Source organism: Lygodium microphyllum, chromosome 1, assembly GCF_053477565.2.
Source record: "Lygodium microphyllum isolate KBCC chromosome 1, Lygodium_microphyllum_v1.1.10, whole genome shotgun sequence".
NCBI lineage: Eukaryota > Viridiplantae > Streptophyta > Polypodiopsida > Schizaeales > Lygodiaceae > Lygodium > Lygodium microphyllum.
In genome coordinates, this window is record NC_141135.1 from 96584577 (window position 1) to 96610465 (window position 25889).

At 45.7% G+C, this 25889-nt stretch overlaps 1 protein-coding gene across 1 annotated transcript in view; it reads right to left on the minus strand.

Annotated features, from left to right (window-relative positions):
* The window catches only part of SEX1 (Pyruvate phosphate dikinase, PEP/pyruvate binding domain-containing protein), a 113374-nt gene that overhangs the window by 14384 nt on the left and 73101 nt on the right, over positions 1-25889 (minus strand). Inside the window, exons 28-33 of the mRNA XM_087679456.1 lie at positions 22873-23011; positions 22671-22796; positions 22289-22399; positions 22104-22202; positions 20953-21126; positions 20760-20852 (exon numbers count right to left, since the gene is read on the minus strand). Coding sequence (XP_087535582.1) covers positions 20760-20852; positions 20953-21126; positions 22104-22202; positions 22289-22399; positions 22671-22796; positions 22873-23011 — 742 coding nt within the window. The remainder of the gene's footprint in view (positions 1-20759; positions 20853-20952; positions 21127-22103; positions 22203-22288; positions 22400-22670; positions 22797-22872; positions 23012-25889) is intronic.

The window sequence follows — 25889 nt, forward strand, 5'->3', positions numbered from 1 at the left end:
AGTCCCGTCGCCCTGTGCTACCTCAGACGCCTGTCTGGCCGTCGTCTGATCCTGACGCCCGTCGCCTGCCCCACTGCCTGCACTGTCGCCTAACTCTGAAGCCCCGTGGGCTTTGCGGCTGCGTTTCGCCTGCGCTTCGCCCTTTCGCCCTGTGCGTTAGGATTTTTGCTTACGCCTAGCCCTTGCCCTGCGCCCCCGACTGTTCCCCCTCTGCCATCGACTGCCCGCCCTGTGCTCCGCCCTCCTGCCCCTGCACTGTTAGGGTTGTGCCCTGCTGCGTGCCTTCTTGGGACAGGTCGCGACTGCGGAGGACAAGGTCGCGTTTCCCGCTCTCCACCGCGCGGGAGTCCTCCTTCGAGATCCAATCGTGATACAAGATGGCTGGTCTAGATCTGGATTTCATAGACTAAACGGTGGCAGCACTTGGTCCGGATTCTGATACTAAGGAACCTGAGGATATGGTTCTGTGCACCGAAGAGATGCCCCCTGGTCCTGACATCCAGCTTGCGGGTAAACGTACCAAGCATACTTCGAAAGAGACATTGGTTCATCAGGATCGTTCCTATGCTCAGGTTGCTTCGAATTCTCTGGACTCTCAGGATGTTGACTGGAAACATTTGCTGGAATTTGCCAACACTCTGCTTGGCGATTATGTTCAACATAATCAAGAAGTCTTTTCTGACTCTGCACCTGACGATGTTCTGAAAGCCACTGTGGACCCAAAAACTGTCCTACGCTCCTTTTCGATGTTTTATGATCGCGCTGTGATACTCTTCTTCACTGGTCGAATCCCACTGCTTTCTCGTATTCGCCAGTGGCTGCAGAGTCTGCTACAAGGGGAATGTGTTGAAGAGATTTTTGTTGGGCCCCGAGGTTTTTTTGAGGTCCTGTTGAAATCTAAGACGCACCGTGCTGCTCTCCTGGCTAAACTGCCTTTGTTTTTTAATCGCCGGTTGGTTCATGTTGTTCCATGGCGCCCAATGGCAGATTTTCAGTGTCTGCTGCAACGTGAATGCCCTGTGTGGGTAGAAGTGGAAAATTGTCCGGTTGTCTATTGGCCACTGTTGAAGGGATGCTATGGCCGCTGTGGGCACTGTTCTGGTCCCTCCAAGTCTAAGGGCTGTGAATCGCAACCGGTTGTGTAAGTTATGGAACACTGCAAGGAAAAGGCCTGCTTGGTTACGTCTCAATTGCTCTGGCATGCATCCGTTACACTTTCGTTTGAAATGGGGCAATTTTGCAAGACATTGCTTTTCTTGTGGACAATTGGGGCATTTTATGGCCAAATGCCCGGAGCAGCAACACACTTCAGATGTTGGCCATGTTGCGCCGCCCATGGAAGATATGGTGTGTGATGCTCCATCGCTGGATACCATCCACCCGCCTAAAGTTCTGGACAAAGGTAAACAACAGGCTTCGGGTCTGGATTCCCGTGCCACTGATTGGGTTGAAGTACGTGCAAAAAAAGGCAACAAGGTTGCTGCTGGCATGGAGAATACTATGCCTACTACCTCACAAGATTCCATGCGTACCTATATGCACAGGAAGGAAATGTTGTCTTCAGAGCGCTCTGCTCCTGCTATGGTTTCCTCTGCTCCCCGTCCTCAGACCGCCAGGAAAATGTATTCGGATCGTCCAAAGGGTCCACCTGCTAAGCTGGCTTTTGATACCAGAGGCAACGTCATTACCCCGTGGGATCGTCGTTATCCCCGTTCCATCCCCAAGCCAACAAATATGCCATCTACCTCCAAATCTGGTCCTTAGAACTCTTTTGCTGTGTTCGCGGATTTCTTAGACGAGGGAGTCCTGGACATTCTCGCAAAAAAAGTCAAATCGAGGCAAGCTGTGCCTCATACCTAATTTTGTTTTGAATACACATGAAAATAGCCACGTGGAATGTGCGAGGAATTTGTTCTCAACACAAGCAACATGCCATGTGGACTGTATTGTATGAGAATCAGTGGAAGGTCCTATGCGCTGTTGAGCACAAGAGTCACGGAGAAGCCGGAAAAGTTGTGGATTGCCATGGCTTTCGTTTGTTCTATGCAGGGACACAGGCCATGCATTATTCGGGTGTGCTCATGATTGTACATGACAAATATCAGCCTGTTCTTATTAAAAATGATGTACATGGCCGCTTTCTGGTGATTGAAATTTTATTTGAAGGGGAGATCTTATGGTTACTTGGCCTCTATGCTCCGAATGATCCGTTATCTTGTCGGAAGCTTTGGCAGACTTTGCAGACCTCCTTGTCACTTGGCAGACGGGGCTTCTTGATGGGGGATTTCAATATGTGTGTTGATTCTTCCCAATCCACATCGGAGCATTCGGTAATGGATGCGCCGGAAAGTCGTATGTGGCATGAGTTAGCTCTTGCTGTTCTTAAGCAAGATCTCTGGTCCTGGCTACACCCGTCTTTTACAGGGTTTACTTTCCATTCTGCCCAATATGCAACAACATGGTCGTAGTTGGACCGCATATACATCATGTAGAATGATTATTTTCTTCCCGAGATGCTCGAAATGAAAGTGTTGCAGCAATATGCCTTGTCGGACCATTTCCCTCTGCAGCTTGAGCTGCTTGCACAACCCATTGCACCTTTCAAGCAATTTCTGGAGAGACTCCCTTTGCGTTTCAACTCATCTTACTTGAAGCATGCGATCTTTTAGGGCTATATGCAACAATTGATTGATAGATTCTTCTTGGACTTCTCCTCTTAGGGCACTACTTCATTTGAAAGATTACTCTCTAATGTGCAGCGGGTTGCTCGGCAGTATGGGATCTATCATGCGTCTCTTTGTCGGCGGCGTCGACAAGTAGCGGAGGATCTGCTGGCTTTGGTTCGTTCTCTACTGGTGGACACTCCGGATGATGCATTTTTGCTAGCACTGGCAATGTGGATGGCTGATCTTATTAAAGAGTTTCAGTTGAAATTGTATCAGTAGGCCAAATTGTAACATCTGACGGAGAATTTGCAAGATAGTGCGTGTTAGACTCATAAGTTCTTTCGAGCTCTCCATGCCTCTCCTGCTCGAGAGAATATGACCAGACTCGAGGATGCAGAAGGGCACCTTATCCTGGATCCGCAGACTATTGTGCATATGTGCAAGAATTATTTCCGCGACCTTCTTGGTTCCACTTCTCCACCTTCAACCCAAATTACTCATGCCCGTTCGGTTTTTTATGACCTGGTCCGCAATCAGGTTCCGCAGGACATGCAAGCTACTATGGAGTCAGATATTTGTGAGGCAGAGGTTATGGACGTTTTGTTACACTTGCCCAAGGATAAAATCCCGAGTTGGGATGGTCTCACCAATGAGTTCTTTGAGGCTTTTGCTACCCAACTGGCGAAACCATTGAAGGCTTTGTTTCAGTAGGTGTGGGAAACGGGGATCATGCCTTCCTCATGGAAAGGACTTACTAAACTGCTTCCAAAGGCCCCTTCACCGTCTACGTTGAAACAGTGGCGCCCAATTTCTTTGATGGGTTCTATGTACAAAATCTTTTCCAAAGTAATGGCGAATCGGGTCCATAAGCATCTCCCTGCCATTGTGCACCCTCTCCAGTATGGTTTCATTAAGGGCCGAAACATTCTGCACAATGTATTAAATGCCCAACTGGCAATTGATTATGCAAGGCATTCTGATCAGGAGGTCGTACTGATTCAACTGGACCTGGAAAAGGCTTTTGACTATCTGGACTAGTCTTCCGTTACTGGTCTTTCGTTACTGAACTTATGTCTGCTATGGGCTTTGGTGCTCGGATGTCTCGTCTAATCTACACCATCAGTGCTGCGGCGTCTTCGCGAGTCATGCTGAATGGAGGTGTTACTGAGCCATTTGTCCTTGCCCGCTCTGTCAAACAGGGGTGCCCTTTGAGCCCTCTCTTCTTTGCCCTTGCGACTCATCCAGTTCTTTCGATGTTATCTCATATGGCAGCTTCTACTCAGTTGGCCGGATTGTTGCTTCCTACTGGACAGCAATTCATTAGTCAATCCTTGGCTGATGATAGCTTTATGATTTTGTGTGCGGACAAGGATAACCTTCGAAAAGCATTGGATGTTTGGGCTCTCTTTGATTAGGCGTCCAACCTTCGCATCAATGCGTTCAAATCAGCCATTCTCAGCTGCATGGAGTCGGATTTGCAGTCCTTGGACTGGCAGGGTATGGTTGTTCCTCATGGCTCCATTGTCAGGCATCTTGGGTACCCTTTGGGTGTTGATGATCCCCCAAAGCAGCTTCTGCAGTGGATTTCTCAGAAAATGGTGGCTAAGTTTCTATATTGAAAGTCTTAGGCCTAGCCCTTCCATGTTTGCCTCAAAGTAGCCCAGACAATTATGTTGCCAATGCTCACATATTTCTTGCCATTGCTGCCCTGGACTACTACGACTCTAAATGCTCTTACTCAGTCTATTCGTTTCATGCTATGGAAAAAGGACTCATTGCATGCAGGTATTTCCTGGATTTCTTGGTCGCATGCGTGCACCCCCAAACGCATGGGTGGAGGAGCTATTTTAGATGCCCAAACTCACATGCTGGCACTCCGTTGGTCTCTTTTCCGCGCCATGTGCTCGGATCATCATCCGTGGGTCGTTATAGCCCGTTATTTCCTTGAGGACCGTGGGCTTCTGCATGGCAATACCCAAATCCGGAGTTCTTGGTGGCATGTTCTTAATGCTGATTCGCGGTTCTCTAGTTCTTCTTCATCGCTGCTTACTCATTTGGTATGTTCCTGGAAACTGGTCCTCCAGAAGGCTCAGTGGCATCCAGCGGAGGATCGCTTAGCTACTAACTCTTTTCAATTGGAATTACTGGCAGTCTTGTGTTTACTTTCATGGGAAGGTAAACACGAGCTTAGACCACAATTCAACCGGATGGCACGTTTGGACTTATCTTCAGTCGCGGATGCCACCCTTGCCAGTCGCAATGTGCTAATATCGTTTCATACAGCTAGGAGGCTTTTTAGGATCCCTCGTGGATATAGGCATTTATGGGAACAGCTTTTGACGATGCTCCAGAGTAGACAACCCTTTCCTGCCCTTGCTTCGAATCATCCCTGGCAGGATTGGGACTTAGAAGGCCGGCTGAATTTAAGCAAAGCTTCTGCTAACCAGGTGTATCATCTTCTGATTAAAGATCATCTATGGCTGGTTACTAAAGCGAATGCTTTATGGGGATTACGTAAATCCCGGTCATGGTGGAGGGCAACTGTGATGGAGGGTTGGTTGAACAAGACACCCTTCAAATATAAGGTCTTTCTTTGGAGAGTGATGATTGGTGGTCTTCCGCTTGCATCAGCTCTTTCCAAGCGACAAATCTCCAATGGCAACTATTTCTTTTGCACCACTACTGTGGAATTTGCCCGGCACCGATTTATTTTCTGCCCCATCGCTAAGAAAGTCTAGTTATTTTTGTCGGCTGTTTGGCGAGGGGTGGTTGGTTTCACCCTACGCCCCTTTGATTGGGTTTTTGGGCAACCCAAATACCCCACTCCGGCACAGCCACATATGAAGCTCATGTATCACTTTCTTTGATATTGGGGCTATTGGCATAACTGGACCATTCGGAATGCTTTTCTTTTTGATTCCGCCTATAATGTTCAGGGGCATATTGCTAGGCTTAAGGGCCTCTTGTATTGGCAGTTAGATCTTCTCCAGCACTCCGACATGCTCTCTAGGGAGGACTTACGTCCCTGGCATATGGCAATTTCCTCCGCGTCTTTGCCATGACTTTGTAACTTGTAGTACTGGAACCTCTTCACATGATGGCTTAGATTGTCATCATGTATCTTGTAATCAAGTAATCTTTATTTTTTTTGTAATTAATACAATTACCTTTTACGGAAAAAAGAGAGAGAGAGAGAGAGAGAGAGAGAGAGAGTGTGTGTGTGTGTGTGTGTGACGATTACTGTAGACCAGAGGCTACAGATTGGACATTCTCTTATTACTCCTGCAATCCGCCCTTGCACACTTACATAGATAGCAGTCTTGCCTCTGTAGACACACACACACACACACACAGAAGGACAAGGCTGGCCTAGGCTGCACCATTTCTAACACCACCTACATCGCCCTAACACTGCTTGCACCTTCAATTTGATTTTGTAAGGATGATTTTTCCTACCAGCGACCAAATGGAAAGTAACACTCTGGCTCTGCAATCTAATGTCATCGATATGGCCTTTCTCGATCAGTAGATTGGGCAAGGGAATGGCAAAGACTTCGCTCATCTAGATGGCGATTCCTCAGCTAATGAACTCGGGCCATTGCAGGATAGCGAAGAGATGGGCAAACGTCGTAGAATGTCAGTTGAAGAACCGGTCTTGGACCCGAATTGATCTCAATCAAAGGTTCATGTTTCTTGTTCACAGCCCAATGGATCTTTACAATTCATGCTGGCCATTGCCAATCATCTTATGTCAGAGTATGTCCATCATAATGAGGATAAAGCTAACACACTACCGGATGGGGATCAAGTAGTTGCAGTCATGGAAACAGACTTGGTTTCACAACAGATATCTGCTTTCCATGAGAGGGCAACCAAATTTTATTTTACTGGAAGGACCCCTTTGATCACCAAAATTCGTGCTTGGCTGCAATCTATGCTTGCCAGTTTTGAACAATGCTCTGAAGATGTTTCAGGGCATATGCAGGTCCCCCTTGTGGAAGAGAGTTATGATGCCCCGAAGGGGTTCTTTGAGGTTCTTTTTCAATTTGCAAAAGTACAAGCTCTTATTATGCAACGCATTTCTTTGTTTATGGATGGACAACTAGTTCATGTGGTCCCTTGTAGGCCCATGGCTGAGTTTCACGAAGTGCTAAGACAAGCATGCCCAATTTGGGTAGAGGTGGTGGATTTCCCTGGCATCTCTAGAGACTCCTCCCTTTGGTTTTGAGAACCATTGGGGAGGTTTTGAACCTCCGCCGGATTCCCGCAATCGGAATAGGGCATGTATGCTTTGGAATACAAGGAAACCTTGCTCGATGAAGATTCGTTTTGAGATTCCAAGGCTACAAACGTTGGTGTATGAGTTGAAATGGGGTACTTTTGCAGGACATTGTTTCAGATGTGGCCAGTTAGGCCAGTTCATTTCTGAATGCGACAAAAATATGGAGGTAGGGCAATGCCCTATGGACCCAGATATGGAAATGCAAGACCACCTCCCTCAGCGGACGATTCAGAAGCCCATGGTTGATCCTGAGCAGCTTTCCCAACATGATCATAATGAAGGCAAGAAGGACGTTTACCATGCTGGTGAGGAGCATGCTTGGCTTGCGGGTGGGTAGAATTCGCCTCTTCAGCAAGATTCTTGGGTTATAGTGGTTCGTCGTAACGCAAGACAGGATTCTCGCTCCACTCCTACCCATCGTCCGCCGCCCCCTATCACTCAAACCTTTCAACGTAGATGAAGGTGGTTTTATATGAAACCCCAATCTTCGTGTGCTCCAGCAGTAGAAGATAAAAGGCCTTCTCATTCTGCTTTGCGCTTCAATGCACGTGGGAGGCTTGTGCCTCCTCAGGATGTGTTCCGCTTCCAACAACAGCACTTCCCTTCCCATGCTTCCATTGCCGGCTTGCAAAGGGCAAATCTTGTTGATGTTATTTGAGGTGAAATGGAGAGATTCCAAGCTGCCAAGGCTATTGATGTAAAAGGGAAAGGCAAAGCGGCGGTTCAGTAGTTCTTCTCATTTGTGATTCACTATGAAAATTGCTCTATGGAATGTGAAAGATATTTCTTTGGGCGGAAAGAAGTACCAGTTGTGGAAAGTGGTGCTAGCTGGAAAATGGGATGTTTTCTGTGCTGTGGAGCCTAAACAGCACGCTTTGGCTGGATCTTCATATGTATATAAGGATTATGCAATTTTCTTTACTGGTCGTCCTCCGCACAAATCGGGAGTTATGTTGGCGGTCAAATCCTCCCTACATCCATCATTGGTCTCTTAAGACCCTTGTGGCCGATTTTTGATTCTTGAAATAATTTATGAGGGTGAGGTTTTGTGGATTGTAGGCGTGTATGCTCCTTCTAATGCAAGGGAACATCGTCAACTTTGGGAAGACCTACACTGCCTTGCCATGGCTCATCAAGGCTTTGTTATGGGTGATTTTAATGCCTGTGTTTCTACAAATCAAGCGATGACCTCTCCGCATTCGGTTAGTAATCAGGTCAAACCAGAATGGGTGAATCTAATGGAGGCTGATATTTCTGAAGATGAAGTGGTAGATGTGTTGTCTCACTTGCCTCCAAGGAAAAGTCCAGGCTGGGATGGGCTTCCTAATGAGCTGTACTACTTAAGGACCCATTAACTCGCTTGTGTCAGCAGGTATGGAACTCTGGTATGATGCCTAAGGATTGGAAGATTGTTGTCATCAGGTTGTTGCCCAAGGCTCCCTCTCCAACCTCTTTGAAACAATGGAGGCCCATTTCTGTTATGGGATTGTTATATAAAATCTTATCCAAAATTATTGCCAACAAATTACAAAAAGTTTTTCCTCACCTCATTCATCCGTGTCAATACGGTTTTATTAAAGGTCGAAATATACTGCACAACATTTTGAATGTTCAGCTCGGAATTGACTATGCCAAAGCTTCTAGCCAACAGGTTGTTATGCTTCAGCTGGATATTGAGAAGGCTTTTGATCATGTCAACTGGTCTTTCTTGCAGCAATTAATGTCTACAATGGGTTTTGGGCCCCGTATGATTTCTCTAGTTGATGCTATCACTCAAGGTGTTGTGGCCCGTATTGCTCTTAATGGAGGAATTACAGAGGAAATTGCCTTATCTCAGTCCCTTCGGCAAGGCTGTCCTCTCAGCCCTTTGCTGTTTGCTTTGGTAGCTCACCCCATGCTCTCATTACTGGATAAGTTGGCAGCTCAAGATAAGATAGTCGGCTTAACTCTTCCCAGTGGTGACCAGCTTGTGGGTCAATCTTTGGCAAATGATTCTTTTATGTTCCTTAAGGCAGATCGTATTAATGTTAACCAGGCAATGGTGGCCTGGAATCTTTTTGCTTTGGCATCGGGTCTTCACATTAATACTCAGAAATCCACCCTTCTCTCCTGTACGGAGAATGATCTGCAGGCCCTGGGCTGAAATGGAATTGTGATCACAAGGGATAATATAACTAGGCACTTGGGATATCCTATTGGTGTGGAGGTTGCTCTACTGGATTGGATGGCCTCCCAAATTCATGACAAGTTCATGTACTGGAAATCCCAAAGTTGGCCACTACATGTTAGACTAAAAGTGGCTCAATGCATTATGATCAATATGATCTCATCCTTTCTATCAATGCTTCCTTAGACTAAGAACTCCAATTTGGATTTGGTTCACCCTATCAGATTTATGCTCTGGAAAAAGAAAGGCAATCATTTTGGGCAGGTATGGATCTCCTGGCAACATGTGACCACTCCAAAAAGGATGGGGGGCGCAACTTTGCTAGATGTCAATTTGCATATGGCCGCTTTGAGGCTATCCCTATTGCAGAGTCTATCTACTCAGTGTCATCCTTAGTCACATATTGCCAAATTCGTCATAGAAAAAATTGGCATCTCTCATGGTAGCACGGTTATTCATGCTTCTTGGTGGCATGCGCTTAATTCTACAAGCGCCTTTAAAGGTCTCCCAGTCTTTTCTTCTTTCTCATTTGATAGCTTCCTAGCAAGAGATGCTTCGTTTTGCAGTTTGGCATCCCCCAAATATTCGTAAAGAGGAAAATTCACTACAAGAAGAAAGACTGGCTTCTTCGAGGTTGTTGGATTGGCCACTAAAAGATTTGCAGCGAGACAAGCTCAATCGGATAGCTAGGCTAGGGTCAAAGACAGCAATCCGTGATGGTGTTATTCCTAGACAGCCCCGTCTTTATTCCTTTAGATGTATTCGTCAGTACTTTAGGGTGCCTCGTGGATACAGGGACATTTGGTCGTCCATACAAGACAATCTTCAAAGGTTCTTTCCTTTGCTTGAGTTACAGCCATTGGATCCTTGGCGTGACTGGATGTTTGTGCTTCCTGATGATTTTGGGAAAAGGTCAACTAATCAAATATCATCATATGTTTGAAGACAAGAGATGGGTCATGGAGAAAGTGAATAGGTTATGGCATCGTAGGGACAGTAAAAAGAAGTGTCGTGAAAGATTTATCCAGCTTTGGAAGTCTAAGGTCCCGTATCAGGGAAAAGTATTCATGTGGCGGCTGCTCATTGGGGGTCTTCCAATGGGTGAAGTGCTCCATGCCCGAAAGATCTCTGCTAGGAGTTGTGTTTTCTGCACTACGTGTGATGAGACATTGCTTCACCTCTTTGTCTCCTACCCTATGGCACGACAATTCTGGAATTTCATTTCCCGTGTGTGGTCCTTGGTGACTCAACACCGCCTATCAATTCGCTCCTGGATTATGGGAATATGTCCTCTATGCCCTCTTTGAGTTCAGATTGTTCCTGCCTATTTCATTTCCTTAGATGGACAGCCCTGTGGCATATATGGTGTACTCGCAATGCCTTTACTTTTGATGCAGCATCATGCATCCATGGCCATGAGGCCCGTGTGCGTGGAATAGTGTTATGGCAAATCTCCTCTATGATGTCAGTGGACCTGGTTCTTCCGAATATTGCTGCTCCCTGGCTGGCGATTGTTCGCTCTACTCCAGTTGTTCCTTCTGTGTGATCTATTAGTATTGTTCATGTAATAGGTTGTTCTGGTTGTTCTGAGATCCTACAGGCCTCATGTATATATTAGTTACTCAGAGAGAGAGAGACAGAGTATGCTGACCTGATGGTCTGTTGTAATAGAAAGTAAGAGTTACAAAGAGAATGTTGACCTGATGGTCTAATGTAAATACTCGCTATCTAATTCAATTATCTTCACGAAGAGAGAGAGAGAGAGAGAGAGAGAGAGAGGAGGAGAGAGAGAGAGAGAAATGAATGGCGACCTGTCGCGAGAGAGAGCGTGCACCCTGTCGTGACGTGACCTGCCGCCTGCGCCTGCCCCGTTTCGTCACCTGCGCCCTGTCGTGACCTGCCACCTGCGCCCTGTCGTGACGTTACCTGCGCCCTGTCGTGACCTGCCGCCTGCGCCTGCACTGTTTCGTCACCTGCGCCCTGTCGTGACCTGCCCCCTGCACCGTTTCGCCACTCCTGGGGTAGGGGTCCCTGCCGCCATCGCCCTGTAGTTTCGTCAGGCCTTGTTCTTCACGTTCTGGTCCTGCGCGCCGTGTTGCCTCGTCCCGGCTTCTGTTGTGCCTGTCTCCTGTCTCGTCACGCTGCCACACCTGCAGACACCCATTTTGGTTCGACGATTGTCCTGTCCGCGGGTCCGCGTGCTCGCGTTTGTTCTTCTCTGCAGAGGCGCACAGCTGTTGTCAACCCTAATCTCCACAGTCGTCAGAGAAGCAACGCCTCGACCAGAGTGCCCCCTGATCTGTACACAGAGAGAGAGAGAGAGAGAGAGACGCCTGAACGAGTGCACGCATGTTCGCCTGTGCTCCCCTGCTTTGCGTCCGTGTGCAGAGCTAAGAAAGCAGTATGGCTGGCCTGGAAATGGATTTTCTAGACCGGACGGTAACAGCCCTTGGCCCTGATTCCGATACAAAGGAGCCGGAGGATATGGTGCCCTTCACGGAGGAGATGCCTCCGGGTTCTGAACTGCCGCCTGCGGGCAAACGCTCCAAGCATACTTCTGACGAGCCAATGGGTCCTCAAGAACGTTCCTATGCGCAGGTTGCCTCTAATCCTATGGATTCGCAGGAGATTGACTGGGAGCATTTGCTGGACTTTGCCAATACTCTGCTTGGCGATTATGACCAGCACAACAATGAAACTTTTTCTGACGCGGGAACTGATGATGTGCTGGAAGCCAAGGTGGACCCGAAATCAATCTTGTGGTCCTTCTCGGTGTTTTATGACCGTGCAGTTATACTTTTCTTCACTGGCAGGATGCCAGTGCTTTCACATATTCGCCAGTGGATGCACCATTTATTGCAAGGGGAGTGTGTTGAGGAGACCTTCCTTGGACCTCGCGGCTTTTATGAGGTGTTGTTGAAATCGGAAACACATCGAGCTGAGCTCCTGTCCAAGCTGCCATTATTCTTTGATCGCCGCTTGGTCCATGTTGTACCATGGCGCCCTATGGGCGATTTCCAGCATCTGCTTCAACGAGAATGCCCGGTATGGGTGGAAGTGGAAAATTGTCCGGCGGTTTATTGGCCATTGTTGAAGGATGCGATGGCCGTTGTGGGAACAGTGCTAGTGCCCCCAAGCCTCAGGGCTATGAATCGAAACCGTTTATGCATGTTATGGGACACAGCCAGGAAAAGGCCTGCGTGGCTTCGCCTCAATTGTTCTGGCATGCATTCTTTGCATTTTCGCTTGAAATGGGGCAACTTTGCAGGCCACTGCTTTTCATGTGGTAAATTAGGGCATTTCATGGCCGAATGCCCTGAAAGGCAACCGTCTTCCGAGGATGCGTAGGTTGTGCTGCCTAAGGATGACATGGTGCTTGATGCCCCGACACAAGAGGCCCTTCAACCACCAAATGTCGTGGATAAAGGCAAACAACAGGTCCTGGGTTTGGATTCTCGTAGCACTGATTGGATTGAGGCACGTCAAAAAAAAGGTAAAAAGTTGGATGCAAGCCTGGCGGATCCTGGGCCTAATACTTCACAGGATTCCGTGCGCACGTATATGCGCAGGAAAGAAATGTTCACTTCACAACCGGCTGCGTGTACTATGGCCCCGTCTGCCCCCCGTAATCAGTCTACAAGGAAAGCCTATACAGACGGCCCCAAGGGCCCACCTGCTAAGCTGGCGTTTGATACAAAAGGTAATGTGATTACACCCTGGGATCGGCGTTATCCCCGCCCCACTCCCAAGGCAGTGGATTTTCCTTCTACCTCTAAAGCAGGTCGCCAGAATTCGTTTGCAGTATTGGCTGATTTTCTGAATGAGGGTGTCCTAGATGCTCTCGCGGAAAAGGTGAAATCGAGGCAACAAGCGCCTCGTTCCTGACTTCCTTTTTCGAAGATATATGAATATAGCCACGTGGAATGTGCGAGGCATTTGCTCTCGCCATAAGCAACATGCCATGTGGACTGTCTTGCATGAGAACCAGTGGAATGTATTGTGTGCAGTTGAGCACAAAAGTCACGCTGAAGCAGGGAAAATTGTGGATTGTCATGGATTCCGTCTGTTTTATGCAGGGACACATGCCACGCACTATTCGGGCGTCCCGATGATTGTCCATGAGAAATACCAGCCTGTTCTTGTCAAAAATGATGTGCAGGGCCGCTTTCTCGTAATCAAAGTCTTATTTGAAGGAGAGATTTTATGGTTGCTGGGCCTCTATGCTCCGAATGATCCCGCATCCCGACGTGATCTTTGCTCAACTTTGCAGGGCTCCATGTCCCTTGGCCGAAGGGGGTTTTTGATGGGAGATTTCAATATGTGTGTTGACTCTTGTCAATCCACTTCAGGGCATTCGGTAATGGATATGCCAGAAAGCCAGGTGTGGAATTCCTTTGCTTTGCGCGTGCTTAAGCAAGATCTTTGGTCATCGCTTCACCCTTCTTTTTCAGGGTTTACTTTTCATTCCGCACAATATGCAACTACTTGGTCGCAGTTGGACCGAATGTATATCATGCAAGGGGATGATTTCTTGCCGAGATGTTGGAAATGAAGGTCTTGCAGCAATATGCGTTGTCGGACCATTTCCCCCTCCAGCTTGAGATGCGGGCACAATCTATTGCATCTTTTATGCAGTTGCTGGATAGGCTCCCTTTACGTTTCAACTCCTCTTATTTAAAGCATCCAATTTTTCAGGGCTATATGCAGCAATTGATTGAGAGGTTCTTATTGGACTTCGCCTCTGACGGCCTGGCTGCATTTACGCGGCTCCTCTCTAATGTGCAACGGGTTGCTCGGCAGTATGGGATTCATCATGCCTCTCTTTATCGGTGACGTCGACATGCAACAAAAACTTACTGGCTTTGGTCCGTTCCTTGCTCGTGGATTCCCCAGATGATGATTTTCTGCTGTCACTGGAAAGGCGTTTGGCCCATCTTATTCAAGTATTTCAGTTGAAATCTTATCAGCAGGCCAAGCTGCATAACTTGACTGACACATTGCAAGATAGTGCCTGCCAGTCTCATAAGTTCTTTCGCGCCTTACATGCTTCTCCGGCTCGCGAAAATATGACTAGACTCCAGGATTCGGAAGGTCGCATGGTCAATGATCCGTTGACCATTGTCACTATGTGCAGAGATTATTTTATGGAACTTCTTGGTTCTTCTCCCTCGCCTTCTAGCCAGGTTACGCATGCCCGCTCGGTCTTCTATCATCTGGTCCGCCAGCAGGTTCCACTTGATATGCAAGCCACTTTGGAGGCGGATATTTGCGAGAAGGAGGTTATGGATGTTTTGTTGCACCTGCCTAAGGATAAAAGTCCTGGTTGGGATGGTCTCACTAATGAATTCTTTGAGAACTCGGCCACGCAGTTGGTGAAGCCATTGGCGGTCATGTGTCAGGAGGTTTGGGAAACAGGGGTCTTCCTCGTGGAAACAAGGCCTTATCAAAATGATTCCCAAGGTCCCTTCGCGGTCAAAGCTGCAACACTGGAGACCAATTTCTTTGATGGGCTCGATGTATAAAATCTTCTCCAAAGTGCTGGCGAATCGGCTTCACAAGCACCTTCCAGCTATTGTGCATCCTCTCCAATATGGTTTCATCAAGGGCCGCAACATTCTGCATAATATCTTGAATGTGCAAATGGCTATTGACTATGCGCGGCACTCCAGTCAGGAAGTGGTATTGATTCAATTGGACTTGGAAAAGGCGTTTGACTATGTGGACTGGTCTTTCATTGCAGATCTCATGTCTGCTATGGGCTTTGGTACCCGGATGTCCCGATTGATCTACACCATTAGTGTTGCGGCTTCTTCAAGAGTTATGCTCAATGGTGGGGTTACAGAGCCATTTGTCCTTGCACGCTCGGTCAGACAGGGTTGCCTTTTGAGTCCTCTCTTCTTTGCCCTGGCGACTCACCCGGTCCTTTCAATGTTATCCTCAATGGCGGCTTCTGCTCAGCTGGCAGGATTGTCTCTTCCTTTGGGACAGTACTTCATTAGCCAATCTTTGGCTGATGACACCTTTATGATTTTGCAGGCACACAGGGACAACATTCGAAAGGCATTAGATGTTTAGACGCTCTTTGGTCAGGCCTCTGGTCTTCGCATCAATGCCTTTAAGTTGGCCATTCTCAGTTGCACGGCGCCTGATTTACAATCATTAGGCTGGCAGGGCCAGGTGGTTTCCCGTGGATCCATTGTCAGGCATCTTGGATACCCGTTGGCAGTGGATGTACGACCAAAGGACCTACTGGAGTGGATTTCACAAAAACTGGCAGCGAAGTTTATGTATTGGAAGTCGCAAGCGTGGCCATTCCATGTGCGCCTCAAAGTGGCTCAGACAATTATGCTACCAATGCTAACGTATTTCCTGCCATTGCTGCAGTGGATGCCTACTACTTTGAAGGCTCTCACTCATCCCATTCGTTTCATGCTATGGAAGAAGGATTCCCTTCAGGCAGGCATTTCATGGATTTCATGGTCACATACATGTACCCCTAAACGCATGGGTGGTGGCGCTATTCTGGATGCCGAAACTCATATGCTGGCTCTTCGTTGGTCTCTTTTTCGTGCCATGTGTGTGGATCATCACCCGTGGACCATCATAGCCCGTTATTTTCTTGAGGACAACGGGCTACGCCATGGTAACACACGGCTTCAGGCCTCCTAGTGGCATGTCCTTAATGCTGACTCTCGATTTTCCAATCCCTCTTCCTTTTTGTTACTGCACTTGGTCGGCTCTTGGAAAGTGGTGCTCCAAAAGGCCCATTGGCATCCAGTAGGGGACCGCTTGCAGACTAACTCCTTTCAGCTGGAATTGTTGGCAGTATCCAGATTACTTTCATGGGAAGACAAACATCAGCTCAGACCGAGATTTAACCGCATGGCCCGTTTAGGTGTGACTTCGATTGTGGATGCTACCCTTGCCATTCGCAATGTCCTCGCATCGTTTCGGACTGCTAGGAGACTTTTCAGGATCCCGCGCGGATACCGTGGTTTATGGGAAAAGCTTTTGTTGGAGCTTCAGGGTAGGCAACCCTTTCCTGCCCTGGCTGTGGATCGTCCTTGGCAGGACTGGGACCTTGCAGGCCGGTTGAGTCTGGAAAAGGCCTCTACTAATCAGGTGTATCATCTTCTCATTCAAGATCACCAATGGCTGGGTGTGAAAGCTAATACTGTTTGGGGACTGCGGAAATCGCTGTCATGGTGGCAGGCGACGCTGATGGAGGGCTGGCTGAATAAGGCACCTTTCAAATGCAAAGTCTTTCTTTGGCGGGTAATGATTGGTGGTCTTCCTCTTGCCTCGGCCCTTTCCAAGCGGCGAATCTCGAATGGCAATTGTTTCTTCTGTACCACTACTGCGGAATTCGCCCGACATCGTTTTCTTTCTTGCCCGCTCGCCAAGAATATCTGGTTACTCTTGTCGCAAATCTGGCGCGCGGTGGTGGGGTCCTCACTAACTCCTTTCGATTGGGTTTTTGTGCGCCCAAAGTACCCACACCGCCACAGTTACATATGCAGATCTTATTTCACTTTTTCAGATACTGGGGATGCTGGCACATTTGGACCACGCGCAATGCTTCTCTCTTTGATTCGGCCTCTAATATACCGAGACATATTGCCAGGCTTAAAGGGCTCTTGCATTGGCAGCTAGATCTCATTCGACACTCCGACTTGTTCCCTCGGGAGGATTTGCATCCCTGGCATATGGCAATTGCCTCTGGGTCGTTGCCATGATTGGTGTAACCTTTTTAGTGCATTAGTACGGGGATTTCCCACATGTTGGCCTAGGGCCCTCGTGTCTCTTGTAATCATGTAATCATGTAATCTTGTACCTTTTTTCGTAATTAATGCAATTACCTTTTACGAAAAAAAAGAGAGAGAGAGAAAAAGAGAGAGAGAGAGAGAGAGAGTGTGTGTGTGTGTGTGTGTGATCACAAAGTCTCAATAGGACCTCCAGCATCAATCGGTATCAACCTGCAGATAGGCATGTGAGCTCCGAAGGCAATGACCTCCAAACTCATGTGTGGGAACACGTCCACAGATAGTCGTGACATGCACACACACCTGTAGATAGTTGAGCAAAGACTCCAAACAGTGCTCTGCAGACAGGGAAATCCACATGCTCCAGCCAAGCGAAGACATGGTTGTTTAGATGCCAACCAGAGAGCACATGTAAGAAGCATCACATCAAACCACCAGCACATTAGATCAGGCTTGTACGATTCCGTTGTGCCCTCCTATGCACAGAGATTCGCGTGGTTCCCCAGTTCTGATCGACCCCTTGTGCCCCCTTCCTAACAAGCATGCTACCCTGAAAACAGGCATAGCCGTCACGCTTCCTTTCAGGGGGCGAGTGCAGTTAGGGTTCAGACAAGTGTAGAGAAGACGGGCTGCCTCCCACAGGGCTGACTTCCTCTGACACTGGTGCAGGTTTTCCAGGCAGGGCAGATGCACAATTTCACAGGGCAGGGCTGTTGCAGTTGGTGCAGGTAGGTCTGATGCAGACTTTGACAGGACAGACATTGCTGGCTACTGCCCAGGCGTGCACACAAGGGCAGCAGAGCGCTTCAGCATTAGGCACGGTGCTGCAGAGAGCTACTGTCCCTACAGTAACTCTGTCTAAGCAACCAGCACCTAGACAAGGATCTCGTCCTTGACAACAGGGTTGTGCAACACAATGTGGATTTAGGTAGCACTGAGAATGGAGCGCCCGCTCTATGGCTGAGTTGAATAATTCTTTCAATGATGCAGTGGTAGATGCCTTGCAACCAGATATGGATGAGGATGAAATGGTCCCAGATTTTTACACTAAACATGTTAAGTCCCTTGTCAAGCACTCCAAGTTTGTTCAGACCTCCATAGTGGGAGGGACAAATGCATTGCCTTGTGGGGAATCGCAAACAATTCCTCATGCTTCAGAGATGGGTCACACTTTGTCCTATGCTCAAGCAGCAAGGCAGTTAGATGACTCCCAGGACCTGGATTGGGAGCATCTTTTGGAATTTGCCAACACATTGCTTGGGGTGTATGTGCAACATAATCAAAATAATTGCAATGACTTTGAAGAGAGCGATGTCGTCATTACTACAGTGGATACAAAGAAGGTGTGGCATTCGTTCTCCTCTTTCCATGAAAAAGCGGTCATCCTATTCTTTACTACCAGACAATGTCTTCGGTATGCTGATGGTTGGGTGCTGTGCAAGAGGACTATGTGTTTGTGGGGTCAAGCCTCAAGGTAGTTTTATGAGGTCCTGCTCCAATCCTCTCATCAGTGTGATGTGCTTTTAAGCAAGCTGCCATTGTTCTATGATCGCAAACTGGTGCATGTTGTACCATGGCGGCCAATGGCATATTTCATAGAACTGCTAAAGCAAGAATGGAGGGTTGCCCAGACATGTATTGGCCCCTTTTGCTTGATGCCACAACCATGATTGGTACAGTGTTGGTACCTCCTAGTACTCAAGCCATCAATAGCAAGCATCCCACTTGGCTACAAGTGAATTCTCCTGGTATGCACACACTACACTTCCGTCTCCAATGGGGAGCCTTTGCAGAACATTGCTTCAATTGCAGACACTCAGGTCACTTTATGGCAGAATGTACTAAAACCAAAGAAGAGACAAGGCATGCAAATGTTGTTCTTGGTGTATAACAAGGTGGTTTTGCCTCGCATATGTATATAGATGTCCAACCCATGGGGGGGATTTTGGGCAAAGGCAAACAATTGCTTTCACCTCACATTGATGGTACACATGGCTGGCAAGAGGTGCAGCCGAAAAAGGAAAAAAAGTCAAATGACATTCAGAACATCGAATCCTTGGAGAATACATAGAATGTCCTACGCATCTATGTGCGTCTTAAGGACAAACCATTATCCCAAGCTGCTGCTGTTACACCTCCGAGCATTAAGACTACCTCTAATCCTTAGGCTCAACAAGAGCCATTACATGCTTCCCCTAAGTGTCTGGCCTTTGACAAGTGCCATAAAGTCATTACTCCATGGGACCGAGGATACCCGCACCCTAGCATAGTGGATGTGGATCAGCCCTCAACTGCTAAAGCGCGTGGTAATGGAACAAATGCCTTTGTTGTGTTGGCAGATTTTTTGGATGAGGATGTTCTTGTTGTTTTGGTAAATAAAGCTGCAACGAGGCAGCTGCAACCCACCCTTGATCTCCCCTCTCATCATGAGAATTACTACATTGAATGTTTGGCGTATTTGTTCGCATAGCAAGCAACATGCTATGTGGCAAACCTTGCACTCTAATGCATGGGATGTTTTGTGTGTGTGATGGAGCATAAGAGTCATAATGAAGCAAGGAGAACCCTACACTATCATGGCTTCAAACTTTTCTATGACAGTGTTTCTACCAAAAACCATTCCAGAGTGTTGCTATTTGTTTGAGAGAAATTTCAGCCAATAGTGATCAAGAGAGATGTATCAGGAAAATTCATAGTTGTGAAAATTACTTATGATGGGGAAGTGCTATGGCTGGTGGGCCTCTATGCTCATGATGATGTTCCTAGTCGTCAAGAGTTATGGCGCCAATTGAGAGCATGCCTCTCGCTTGGAAGACCTAGATTTATCATGGGTGATTTCAATACGTGACTTGACCCATCACATTCGACTTCCAGACATGGACTCATGGATGGCCTAGAATGCCAAGAAGATTCAAGTGGTTTGTAGCTAGTTGTGCCCTTGGATTTCACTTTAGTGGTTATTCTTTTTGCGCTTCATAGTTGGAATGCCATCCCACACAAATTTACCGAAGAGAATGCCAAAATGGGATGAGAGGTATCCCCTATCACGTCCCTAACAGCTGCCCCCCATCCCAACCATCCATTTGTCAAGACTGACAAGGGACTCTTTTTTCGAAGTTCCCAGCCTTCTTACATGGAGTGTAATATGTCGGTAACCTTTGTTTCTTCCCCTTTGTCACACATACACACATACAAAATCATCATACTCGTATAGAGTCATACCAAATCAGCCCACATTACACATCGTTTTCCTACAATGGAAAATACACATATGTGTGCATGCAGCACATGTTTTATTATAGTACACATTCATCCACATCTCCACCCACCACATCAAAAGCATACGTATGGTAACTACAAAATTTAAAATGTTATTTATGTACACCATCCCCTCCCTTGTAACACCCCCTGTCCCTACCCCATGCTTTTGGCCATTCCCCTCCCTCATCACATCCTTGTCCTCGTCCACCATCCCATGTTACTTTGCCTAGTCCAAGTGCTCAAAAATAAAGTGGATGGGCCAAGAATGACCACATCTGTGACCAAAATGGACCAAATGAACAGAGCTGGTAATGTCCATTACTGACTCAATGTAGAGCTCACAAACAAGAGATGACAATGACCAGTACACACTAGGTTTCAAACGTCGATAGTTGCCGTTGTGTTCAGGTTCCTAGCCAACACATAAACCACCTTTGGGTTAACTTGGGCCTCAGTCCATGTGCCTACATAGGCATGTATGGATATGCATACAGTAATTTTCATATAAATTGCACAAATGAAAAGAGATAACTAATTGGCTGCTGCAACAGTTAAACTGAGTTATCAGCAGCTATTATAAGACTGCCAAAAAGATCATGTGAGAGCAGAGAGATAAATACCTGAGGTTTATTTAGATCTTCCTTCCTACAAGAAAAGCTGAGGGCACGACCTGAATAAGCACCAACAAGAGTCTCGCCCAGACCTCTTACAACCTATTCAGCAGTATGGCCAAGACAATGACACAAGATTATCCCTCCAGCTTTTCACAGAGAAAATACAGTTGCTGAACTTTTACTATTGTTGAGCACTCACCTCTGCATATATTTCTGACGTATCACCATTTGAGGGATTTGTCGTGTGAATAACAAATGCATAATCTGCTCTAACAATCTCTTGAACTAAAACAGCCATACAAAGATCATTGTGATCTATCCTTGCTTTCCGGGTGCTGACATAAGCTCTTTCATTCCATTTTGATGCCCATACCTGCAAAAAAATGCTTTACACTTGTGGAAATGCAGCTACAAAATTCAAAATGAGAAACACTCTTATCCAAAGAGTACTGCAGACTGAGCCAAACAAGGAAGGAATACCAAAAGCGAAGTAAATAATAATCAGGAAAGCAGTTTGAACTAGGCTTGCAGGATGACAAGTTACAACAATGTTGATGACTTGCAATACGACTCAATTTGATGGTTACAGATTGTTATTATGCGCTGTGAAAATGAGATGTACACACTGTCGACTTACACAAATGCAACTACAAAATTCAAAATGAGAAACAGTCTTATCTAAAGAGTATTGCAATCTGAGCCCAACAAGGAAGAAATACCAAAAGCAACCAGCACAACGAAATTTTCCAATGGTAGTAGGTTGAGATGATAAGGAAAGAAAGAGGAGAAGAAACATTAAGAAAGAGAACGAGAAAAACCTACTGTAATACTTAGGAGTTATTGAAAGTATGCAGATTATTGATAGTATGCCTAAAAGCCACCATTCTTTTCTTGTCATAATAGATTTGATTGATCCCAGAAGTTTAGTAAATTTGAAATGTTTACAAACCAATAAAACCCTAGAAAACAACTCAAACTTTTCTTCAGTACCACAGTGAACTCAAGACCATACATTTGCCAGAAGCATCAGCTTTGTGCACTGAACTGGATAGTCTATTGATGGTTACCCTGGTCCAGGAATTTGATAATGGACTAAATGCACTTCTGAGGAAGTGTAGCAAGAAGGGATTGCATATTCACTAAGCATCCTGAAGTACCAGAATCCTCAGATGTGTTTGTGCCATTTAAAACAAGAGAAAACAAATAAAGTAGAGTTTTAACACTGCAATGGTATAGTTCAGATGGAAGTAGGTTTAACTTTGAAAGAGTCCAACAAAATATAAAGATGTCATCATTACAGTCATTACCCTGGAAACTCAAAATGTGCAAATGCATGCATTATGTTCTTGCCTTTTTAATAGCAGTCCAAGCTTGTTCCCATCTTGCGTCTCCTGAATCACCAGGCCAAGGCATGTTTGACTTTTTCATAACTAATCTCAAGTCATTGACCTGCATCCAAACCCATTCAAAAATCCTCTTATGAAAAATTTCAATCTGAAGAAGGACAATTATTTCACCCTCTTGCTCATTCTTACAAGCTTCTGTGGTGGTTGAAGCTGCAGGACCGCCTGTCGTATATCATGGAGCCTCCTTATGTCTCCCTTCTCCAAAGACTTGGTCAATCTACTAATTTCATCAGCTATGGCCTACATCATACCACATTGCTTTATAGTTGGATCCAGCTGAGTTATTTGAAAGCATTTAAGTGACAGCAGAGATGACGTTTCAAATCTAATGCTAAAATTCTAGATTGTATGAAAATTTCTTAATGGTTTAATGGGGAAAATAAGCTAGATGTCAACGTAAACTGCTCAAAAACCACATCGTTAAGTGTGCTGGAAAGTTAAAAATCACAGAAATCCCACTGACATGAGGTGAGCAATTCTAGGGATCCGCCTTTAAGATACAATAGCTAACCTGGTTCATCTGCTCAGCAAGCACTGTCTCAAAAACACCAAACGGAATGGCAACAGACGTCGGGACTTTTATCCATGATGGAAGCTTTTGCTTCAAGTAAGCAATATTACGTGACTTAGCCCCAACCTGCAAAACAACACAAACCTCAAAAAGAGACAGATTAAAACTTATGCACAATCTCAGCAAGTAATGAAAAACATACAAGGTCATTGTTGAACTCGTCTGCAACAACAGCAAACTTGCCACAAAATATCTTTTTGTTTAAGCTGATGCCCAATGGAAGTTCCTCATCCGCAATGGAAATACCCCCAGAATTGGACACCTCAATGTCACTAATTTCACTGGAAAAATATGAAGTCCCCTTATCAGTGCTCTATTGCAAAGAGGAAACAACAGTCAAATTTCATAGTTAGAAATTTTTCTTAGTGCACGTTTATTTTCATCATCATAGCAACATAAAGGTAGCATAGCTTCTAATGAAATGATAGCAACTAGAAATTTTACTGGACTCTGGATGTGTAATGAGATATCGGACCTCAGTGCTTCTAATAAAGTCATAATAACTGCAAATTTTACTGGACTCAGGACATAATGAGATATCAAACCTCCAATGTCCCCCTCCTAAAATCCCAAACAGTTAATCATCTTCAGGGGACTTCCCATCCATGTAGCCAGCTGGATACCCTAGAAAACAAGATGTGACATCCAGAAATGTTAGGTTTCAAAGGGATAGGGACAGAGGTAGGTCCAACATAACTTCTTTGGTCTATGGTAATCCTTGGAATGTTAGCTGCTCATGGAAATGTGGGTCACCTAGATAAAGGTAAAATTCATTGAACGTGTGCTCCTACATCAACCCTATGTGGATAAGCCCAAGAAAATGCTGTCCCGTGGCACTTGTTCCTATGTTTCTGAAATAAAGGTTACTGCTTGGAGCTAGGGTTATCAAAATACTTTAATCCTAACACTATAGTGGTTGCAAAGAATATGGAAGTGTCAATAACATGCTTAGAGACTCGGTTTCCTCTTTTTCTTGTGATAAGCCTAATGAGAGATCATGAAATGGAATGATAAGAATGCTGTAGTTTACTTGAAGTTTAGGCTCATTCAAAATATAAGTGTACGACAAGTATAAGTGGCACTCGTTTTATTGATGAAAGTGTTGCAAGCCAATTAAATTAAGTTTGGGAAAAAAATTTCCTCAAAGAGATCAGTGTCAAGAGTGGCTTTGCTTGGGTAATATGTATGTCTAGTAGGTGACCCTTGACCATGCAAATGTGTGAAAATTCTAGATAGCACCTTGTCACACCTATAGCAGTCACTGGACATAGGGATCATTGAGACTGGCCATCCCTTGGATGACTTGTAATACTTCAATACAGATACCTTTACTCTTAATCACCAAGCAAATAAAATTCTTCTATCTGATTTTCTATACTAGGAATTGCATTACGCATTCTTGGAATAGTGATGCATCATGCATTTTAGCAGTGCATACCCAGTTTGCAAATTGTGTACACTACTTGAAGAAATTGTAATGAAAAGTTATCGAATCCTTAGTACAACCCATTGAAAGTCAAAACTAGCTAGATGCTAATTTCCTTTTTACCATTGCTTTTCTTGCCTATCAAAAGATGCACTAAATCTTTTCAACCATGGTTTTACCACAAAACCCATGATTGAGCCCCCACACTGTGATGAGATTGTGTCAAAATAATGTCTTCCTCTTGGAAGACTTTTGGCTTGATTTTAAGGATCCCTATCAGATAATCTTGAACATGGTCATAAGTTACAAAACCCACCTTTAAATCATGGGAGTCTCACAAAAGCAATTGCACTTGCTATTATAGGTAAAGGTAGTAAAAGTAGAAATGCTGTCACAAATAAGCTGCTTTGGTTATTTGGACAATTGCATGCAAGTATGGTTGTCAGCATCTCACTTCTTGTCTTGAGAGTAGGTTTGTTGAACAACCAAAATCAAGGGCTCACATTAACAATTAAATGTCATGCATTAAGGCCTAATTTTTATCCTTAAAAGCTTTATTTATGTCAAAAGGTTTTGTTTGTGCACAAAAGGAAAAATGCCCAGAAATCCCCTATAAAAGGACATCTAGCAGTCATCCTTCATCTACTTCACACATTCATCCTCAAATCTTCCAACTAATCACTCCCTCTTCATCAGCTTCCCTCTCTTCTAGCACATGATGGACGTTGCTCTTTCCTGAGCTGCTGCTACTGTCTTGGATCTGCTGCCCACCTGGATTTTCATCATGTGCCCACTTTGGAGGTTGTTGCCGACGCCCAATCATCATCTCTTTCAGTGAGCTACTACCTGCATTTTGCAAAGCTTCTCATTCTGCACCCAATCACCTATCCCTTGCAGCATTTACAGCAGCTGCCACCCTCTTGCTGCTGACTCCTACATTTTGCTGCCGCTGCCCCTAGAGATTACTTTTCTTCACCATCAGCTACAAAGGACTATGTTTCACTCCCTTTATTGCTGCCCACCCCCCCTTCTTTGAGGATTGCGTTTTGCTTCATACATAGTGGGTATTCCTTCTACAAGTGATGCAACCCTTCATCAGCCAGGTTAGTGCGGTCATCTCGAGCCACTCTATCATCAATGACTCCTTACCTCACCCCTCAGCCCCTGGTGCTAGAGACATGAAGGCATCAGACCCTTGTATTATCATTTGGTTTCATTCATGATTCATCATTCTTCTAGTCTCCGACATTCTAAGTTCATTCACTGGTAGTTTTTGTCATACACTCTATTTTCTCAACTAGAAACCCTACTATTTCTTTACATGGTCATACAATAGAGGTGCTCTTTGAGCTAAAGATCCTCATTCTTTGTGCAAAACATAGGGCCTTGCATGGAGCAACAAGACCACTATGAACTCCAGTTTCTACACTCCATTCCGCTATGATAGCTCCCGTGAAATTGCAACCTTGATCATTAGGTGGCAAGCCTTGTTGCTTCACCTCAACCTGTCGTCAACAACCAGTGCTCCCTACACCATCGAAGTATATGCACCTTCCCTAAGGCATTCCTTGTGCCACCTCCTTGTTTTGGGCAGCATAGTTCATGTAACATCAAGTATTGAAGTTCTATGCTCAAGGCAATCAAATGCCCACAAGGCGTGCTAGCCTTTTGAGCACATCGAGGCACCGACAATAAACCCTTGCAAATGCTAAAGAGGAGTAAATTTTTGTGAA